Here is an 8,082-nt window from a genome sequence, read left to right on the forward strand (position 1 = left end):
TGTGCCCTAAAATATACCAGCAAGCTTGCAGTCAACATTTTCCCGCTCATTAAAATGTGTTTTCAGTGTGATTTTTTTTAAAAAATATATTTACAAATATAATACAACTAAATATAGGCTAATGATAAAGTGAGTTGTACATGGAAGCGATCACAATTGAATATGCAGGCGTTATATACTTATAATTAAAACTAGCAATAGGCATCTTTCAGGCACTTTTCGCTTTGCGTCCCAGCAAAAGGCTGGACAAATTGCTGTAGGGCAGCTCAAAGGCCAGCGAGAAAACGATGGAGGCCAAATAAACGATGACCGCGAAGCCACAGCTGACCACGCACTGCAAAATAATATATGTGAATAATCATTTTTAATGGAAATTTCATTTAACGCACCAGCATGAAGGGATCCGCGTGCGTGCTGGCGCTAGTCAGGCTGTAGAAGAGGGCAATCACCAGGGGATTCAGCAGATAGATGGCATAGGACAGCCGGCTGACATGCTGGAAGCCCTTGGCCTCCAGCAGCCGCGACCACCAGACGCCGCGCCCCTGCGCGCTGCCCGCAATCATCCAGCAGACGCTCAGCGAGAAGAAGAGCCTGCCCAGCACGAACAGCGATATGGCCAGCAGCGGGCCTAGATCCCGCCGGATCGTCGAATAGATGCACGCGAAGAAGACGAGCAGCGCCAGGTGCCAGGCGCAGCGTTCCCTCAGCTCGCTCAGCGCCAGCTGCGGACGCCACTCCAGCAGCGACCAGGCCGTGATTGCGCCCAGAATGTAGGGCAGAATGCGTACAAAGGGCGATGTATAGATCTCCGTGCCGGTGGCAAAGGCCGCATCGAACGACAGCTGAAACCTAATGCTCAGCCCGATGGCATAGGACCACGCGATGGTGGACACCAGAGCCGCGGCCACCAAACCCTTCGTCAGCCTGGGATGCCTGCAAAGGGAGAAGGGCAAGTGCTTGTAGATAATAACCAGGAAGAACTGATTCCTTAAGCTTACTTGGCATAAAGGAAGAGCAAAACGTTGGCGAGTATGAAGAACTGCATCTCGCAGGCGAGAGACCAGCTCCAGTTGGCGCACATGTCGCGATGGTCGAAGAGATTCTGTATGAAAAGAAGATTGCGCCACCAGTGCCTGGAGCACATCTCGTCGAAGCGTTCGTTGATGTGATAAACCGAAGTGTCGCCAATGTAGGCATAAACCACATCCACCGAGGCCATCACCACTAGATATAGTGGACCCAGGCGCAGATATCGGTGGAAGAGCAGCTTGCCAAAGAGCCGGAGATTCTTGAGCCAGCCATTGCGACGCACTGTGTCCAGCTGCGCTGCGTTGCGCAGAAAGTTGTACGTTTGCAAGAAGCCACTGAAGTCAGGAGTGGGAAGATTAAAGAAGGATTACTTCAGGGATCTCAACCCACCTGATGGTAAAGAAGACATCGACCAGCAGCGGCGCCGAGGAGACGTACTGGAAGAACGCCTGCTCCGCATAGGTGATGAGCACGGTTTTGTTGTGCACGGTGAAGTACATGAACCACACCACATGGAAGATCATGATCCAAATGGCGCACACGGAACGCAGCCCGTTCATAACGGGTATCTCGCGTGCGTTGTTTTCGCGCACCGCAAAGATCTTAGCCCAGTTGCCGGGCAGATCGTAGCAGCTGACCAGCTGCTGAAGCTTTTGCCAGCGGAGCAGCGCGTGCAGAGCACGCCAGAGCTCGGATTCGGCTGGCGCCAGGCCAAGATCCTCACCAGCTGGCGGCAGCTTCTTGGCCGCCAGCAGCTGTTGGGCACAGAGCATAAGCCCGGCCGTGGCCAAGACGCAGGCCACAAGCAGCCGGAAGCTGGAGCGCCGATAGAAGACATCGCGCAGCTGCAGATCCTTCATGTAGAGCACCTCCGGCCGTATGTCGAAGATGTCGTTATCGGCGAACATGCCGCGCGAGACATACTCACCGGCCAGCTGCTTCACCTCGCCCGATGTGCACGCCCTGGGCAGACACAGGCCAATGTGTATGATCTGCTCGGACATCAGCTTGATCTCCACCTGCCACGGCGAATTGTGACGCAGATAGATCACACGATAGTCCATATCGAACGGCGACTGCTGTGTGATCAGCCCATGGTGCATCACACGTTCAAAGTTCTTCGACAATGTTATGCCCACCGGACGCTGGACGCCCTTGCACGCCTCCCGGCTGCCCAGCCAATAGTTTTGTCCGTAAATAAAGCCAGAGGGCTTTGTGCCGGATGCGTCGAGTACTGTAATTAACGGGAATGGAAATTTCATCAGTTTACACGCAAAAAAATGAGTGGAAATTTCTGCAGGATTTGAACCGGTCAACAAATGTGGTTTGAACCAGCATGTCCGGTAAGTTCATTTGTCCGATTGTTTTTGGAGCATCTGGTTCTTTTTGAGTCTTGGCTCAATCTAAACAAATCTTTGGAAATTGCGACGCGATTTGAACCAGCGTTCTTTCTCTTAGTCGGCTTAGGCCTTGCAAATATTTTGGGCATCTGATTCGACTTGAGGCTCAGCTCAATTACTAAACAAATAAAAATTGGAAATGCCTGCCAGATTTGATCCAGCGTTCGTCCGCTTCTAGTCAACATGAATGGTTTGAACCAGCATGTCCGATAGGCTCTGATTTGACTCTCCCGCATCGAGTTCCAGGCTCGAACCGGCACAGCTCAAAACCGGTTTGAGTATTGTTTAAGCTGCATGCTCTTGGGGCAGGCACGTGTTTTAGGTTGAGTCATGGGGCTTTCTATTAATTGTAACCAAACACTAACCAAACAGTTGCATATTTTGTCAATAGATTTGTTTTTGATGCTAATTGACAGCTAGTCACCTATTTGTGAGTGTTTGCGTTTGCATTATTAATGCGGATGCTCAGACGTCTAACTACAGTAAAGATTTAGCATAAGTTATATAGACTATGTGTATATGTGTAATTGCGGGTATTACCCGGCTTTGAGCGAGTCAAGGATTAAAAAGTTAGAAATATGATTGAATTATTTTCTCTGTTTATAGTTTAACAATGAACAGTTTTTTACTCATTTTCCAACTTTATGGCTGGAATGATTTCTTTGTTTTCAAGTTTGTGAAAATATTTGCTGCTTAAGTCTCACAACTTGGCCATCAGTTAGTAAGTTTTGATTGACTTATTGATCGACTGATTGATGGATTGATTGGTGATGTTTTGCCCAAATCATACGAACTACGAAGCTAAACTTCTCTGCTTAAGCTTGTTAACCAAAACGAGCTTTATAAAAGGTCCGTTAAATGGGAAAATTTGTCATTTCTCTAAATTAAAACACTTGCTTGTAAAAAGTAGTTCATTTGACCTTGACAACGCCGGGTAATTGTTTCTAGTTTTACATAAATTCGTTCGTCACACTCACCTTTCATGGCCCAGGGCTGTTTGCTGAGTATGCCGCGCTGCACCTGCCGCAGCTGCGACTGGCACACGGCGCTCGCATTGCTCCCGTTGAGCACCTTGGTCAGGCCAAAGATGATCGAGGTGCGTGTCAGATGCGGCTCCAGCAAATGGCCGCCGCGCGAGGTGCCCGCATCAAGGTCGGGCAGCTGCTCCAGCAGCGAGTCGTTCAGGTGTTGCTGATAAAACTGCAATTTCTGCTGCTGCCAGTCGGATGCGGAGCTCTGGTTGTTGGCCACGCCCTTGACCACGCCCAGCAATGCCAGCAGCCAGAAGGTGCGCCAGAGCTCCATGTTGCTTGACTCTGGCTCTAACCTTGCTTTATTTGTTATTGTGATTAGGCACGTCAGTCTCTCGGCTTGATGTTTGCCTAACCTGGTTAGTTTTTGGCCAGCTTGAAGGTCGTCGCCACAACTTGTAATCTTTTCAAATTAACTTTGTAAAATTAGCTAATTACTTGGGCAACAGCTTTTAGAGAGTCGCATGCAAGCTGAAAGCAAACAAAATAGAATTCCAATTTAATAAAGCCTGAAGACCCAACCAGGCTTGGCGAAATATAAAAAAAAAATACAACTTTAATTTAGCTGGCAAGATGCAACAAATCTAGCCTTTTTAAATGTTATTTCTAGCTGTTTTTTCACGCGCTTCGGCTAATTAGAATATTGCGCATACGCCGCTTGAGCCGCCGCCTTCCACACTTTTGCTCGAAAGTTATGCAACAATTAACCCTTCATTTGCATTAATCATAATTTTTGTTTTATTTCATGGCATTTTTGTATAAATAGATATACATATAAATATTTATTGGCTCTTTCACAAACCCATCAACGAAACGTAGTAAAAGTTTTTGGAACGCAACCATAAGATAAACAAAGCTAAAGCAAAACAAAAACAATTAAGAGTGCAACAATTGGGGCTGACTGACTAGTAAATACCCTGTAGTTTCTAGATACCACACACTTTGAGAAATTCCATCTTCGATACCTTTTGTGTTTATTGTTCAATTTTTGCTGCCATTCAAGCCTGTTACGAATCGATAGATATTTATCGATTCTGGGCAAATGGCTAGAGTTATCGCATAAATATAGCTAGCTTCTGTATAACGTATATGTATGTAAGAAGCGCAGTTAGATATACACGATATTTATATAATTTATTAAGTCTATTTCTGTAAAAATCGCGTTTTCTGTATGTATCGATATTTATCGATTTCGGGCAAGTGTCTAGAAGTATCGTTGAAAGCTTAACTCATTCTGCGAGTAGAAAACGAGAAGCTATATTCAAAATTATATATATATATATCGAATCTTTATAATTTGCTGAAAATCTTTGTGCATTAAGCTCAGACTCTGCTTATAGTAATGTTCTAAGGATATTGAAAATTCCAAAAATTTGGATCGTCGCAACAGACAGACAAAATAGATTGATTCGTCTTATCGAACTTACGTAGTTGTCTTATAAAATAGTCATACAACTGTTGATATACCCATTTGTTACCCATTTTAAATGGTCACAGGGTATTCAAACAAATCAAACTCAACCCAATTTCGATAACAACGCAACGACTAAGGTTCAATTGAAAAATAACAAAAACAACGACTACAATGACGAGTCCCGCCGCCAACACCAACTGTTTTGAGCTGAATGTTGAGCGCATTTATTAACTGACCACACTGACGCCAGTGTTGGCAACTGTCGCTGCTGAAAGCGCTGAAGCGAATTGAAAAAGTTCGCTAGAAAATTGACAACACAAAAAAAAATATCCTAATTGACAAAACTGACTCAGGCTCGAACTAGGACTTTGTCTCATACTCGGAGTAGGAGTGTTAATAGCCAATTTTAGCTACAAAATACTTAATTTTACAACACTGACTCAGACTTGAACTTGGAGTAGTAATGATAAAAGACAAATTTAGCTAGAAAAATAGTTAAATCGCCAGCACTGACTCAGCCTCGAACTCCAACTCAAATTCGAATTGGTAGTTGGAGTGATAATTGCCAAATGTAGCTAGAAAATGGGTTAATTGACGGGTTGTCAATTCGAATTTGGACGGACTTCAACACAGAGCCATAGTTAAACTCCGCTAGAAAATAGCTAAACTTACAAGATCAACACGGACTCAAATGAGTGAAAATGTTAATAGCCAAATATAACTCTAAAGCATCTAATTTAATAATACTGATTCATAATTGAGAAGTAGTCGTTAAAATAGCTAAATGCAGCTAGAAAATGTCAATATTCACTCAGACTCGAGCTCGGATAAAAGCCAATTTTAGCTATTAAGCAGCTAAATTGACCACACTTACATATACATATATAATGGCTAATTTCAGCTATTAAATAGCTATATTATCAACACTGACACAGACTCGAACTCGGAGCAGGTCTCCCTGTTGGGCTTTCGTTTTCGCTTTGGGCTCAAGTCGAGCGCCACACGTAATAATTCCAAGTTTATTGCTTATTACAGCAAAAGCGAGCGAGAGTGAGAGGGAAGGGCCGAGAGAGAGAGAGAGAGAGAGAGAGAGAGAGAGAGAGAGAGAGAGAGAGAGAGAGAGAGAGAGAGGGAGGGCATGTTGCTTGACCGAGAATAATTTGCTGGTAGGGAAAAACAGCTGGCATTGACTAAGGTCGCGGGCTGAAACTGAGCCGAAGACTCCAACCAAAAAAAAAAAAATATAAATAATAACAAAAAAATAAATAAATGACAAATGAGAGAAAAAGTATAATTTGCATAGTTAACGCGTTTGCATTCCGCTTTCCTCAGCTCGTTTTGTTTGGCTTTTGCATAATTTGAGTCCAAGGGGGGCGCTTCTTGCAGCTGGGCAGATGTTGTAAGAGAGAGGGGGCAGAGTCGTGTTGTCTTACATAATATTGACTCAAGCAGAAGATATCGAGCTGAGAGCTAAACAGAAATCAATTAACAACTTTTTTGGCACTTGTTAAACACTGAGCACTGAGAACACTTTGCAGCACTTACTCTTTTGTTATTTTCGGGATTTTTTCGGGTTATTTTTCTTTTTTTGCTTTCTTTCCTTATTCGTTTTAGCATGTGGCTAATTTTCACGTAAATTCCGGCTGTTAACTCATCTTATAGAGGCATTACAGCGCAAGAGATCTCAAGATCCGTCTGTTTTTTTTTTTTACTTTTTTTTTATATTTATAATTGTATTTGTATCTTGTTTTGTGCCCGACTTTCGTTTTCGTTCAGCTCGTGGCCGATAAAGCTGCTCTCCGGCCAGGCTGGCCCTGGGCCCTGCAACCCGTTTATTGCGCTGTTTCCAGCTCTCGACCGACCGACCGAAATTTTCGTGCTCCCCCTTCTCGCTTCTATATATTGTATATATATATATATACTTTTTTTTTTTCGAGGGCTACGCGACGTGCAACGTTTTGGAAGCAACTGTGCGACGCTTGCATTTTGGCCCAAAGTTTTATAAACTTGGTCAGTAAGTCGTCGCCGCAGCCGCAGCCGCAGTCGCGGCGACGTCGACGTCAGCAGCAGCAGCAACAGCAGCGGCTGTCGAGAGATAAATCAACAATTGGTATTCCCTCTCAAGATCAACAAAAAGTGCCCCGTCTCCGCTCTGCCTCTCCCCTGCCCCTTTCCCTCTACCCTGCCCATAGACTAGTGTCCGAGTCTTTTCGGGCGGCGCTTTCGTAATGAGTCGAACTCAATAGGTATTAGGCGGCGGCGGCACGCACCTCACTTTAATTTGTACCTGTGCCGATTTAAAAGTCTTCGATGTAAGCGCGAGACCCTTGCATAAATCAAAGTGCTCAAAACCCACGCCCAAAATTCGATATTTCTTTTGGCATGTTTGATAGATGATGTCGATGGCGCGTTGATGACGCCGATAAATCTATAGATTCACTTGCGGCTTTCTATGGGGGCGAAAGGTTAAAAAAAGAGGCTAAAATTTGTTGATTAAATATCGAGTATACCTTATATAAAGAGTATGTTTACTAAATTAAATTATTTATTTGCATACAAATCAAGCTGTCTTGTGATATCCGCGTTTGAAATATTGAAAATTACATATTCTTAAATATCGCCTTTCTATGCGATTCTCATGGGTTCAAGTATATCCCACAGGTTGTGTTGGCAGTCCAATAATTCCCTGCTTATACTCACACCCTTTTGGATACTCGGTTACACCCTCCCCATTATCTAAGTTGTATCTAAAAAATATTTTCCTTACTTAAAGACTAGTTAACAACTAGACAAATAAATTTGGTTCAGTGCAATGCTCACATTAAACAGCTGGAGCCTAGAGCCTATTAATAAAGATTTATTCCTACAGCAAAGTGAAGTAGCTGTATTTTTAATCTACAGATGCAAATATTTATTATATTAATCATATGCTAATGTTGAATTCATAAAACTTTAAGCAAATGCCTTTCGTTATATTCCAAATTCGTATTTTAAATGAAGTTTATTCATTCTCAAACCCAACTGATCGCAAGCCTTTGTTGCAATACAGAATTGCCGTTTATTTATTTTCAAACCCAACTGATCGTGCGCTTTCATTGCAATACAAAATCGCCAGATGGCGCTGCGCTGTTAACATAACAAGCTGCTTGGCAAAGAGAAAGAGTGTAACGTGAAGCTTTAAGGCCCGCTCAAAGCTCAGCGCGACGCG

General features: G+C 43.7%; 1 protein-coding gene across 2 annotated transcripts; it reads right to left on the reverse strand.

The window, feature by feature from the left end:
* Positions 1–85: 85 nt before the first annotated feature.
* On the reverse strand, positions 86–6,837 carry LOC6636595 (nose resistant to fluoxetine protein 6). 2 transcript variants are annotated; one of them, XM_032435521.2, is made up of 6 exons: positions 6,420–6,837; positions 3,407–3,931; positions 1,420–2,263; positions 999–1,364; positions 390–933; positions 86–334 (listed from the first exon to the last, which is right to left on the reverse strand). In XM_032435521.2, the coding sequence occupies exons 2-6, from the start codon at positions 3,732–3,734 to the stop codon at positions 209–211; spliced, it is 2,208 nt and encodes a 735-aa protein (XP_032291412.1). In that variant the 5' UTR covers positions 3,735–3,931; positions 6,420–6,837; the 3' UTR covers positions 86–208. The 2 variants fall into 2 exon arrangements, with proteins under 2 accessions (XP_032291412.1, XP_070064671.1); XM_070208570.1 differs by lacking the exon at positions 6,420–6,837 and adding an exon at positions 6,308–6,326.
* Between the last annotated feature and the right edge of the window lie 1,245 nt (positions 6,838–8,082).

This window comes from Drosophila virilis, chromosome 3 (assembly GCF_030788295.1).
Source record: "Drosophila virilis strain 15010-1051.87 chromosome 3, Dvir_AGI_RSII-ME, whole genome shotgun sequence".
In the NCBI taxonomy this organism is placed as follows: Eukaryota; Metazoa; Arthropoda; class Insecta; order Diptera; family Drosophilidae; genus Drosophila; species Drosophila virilis.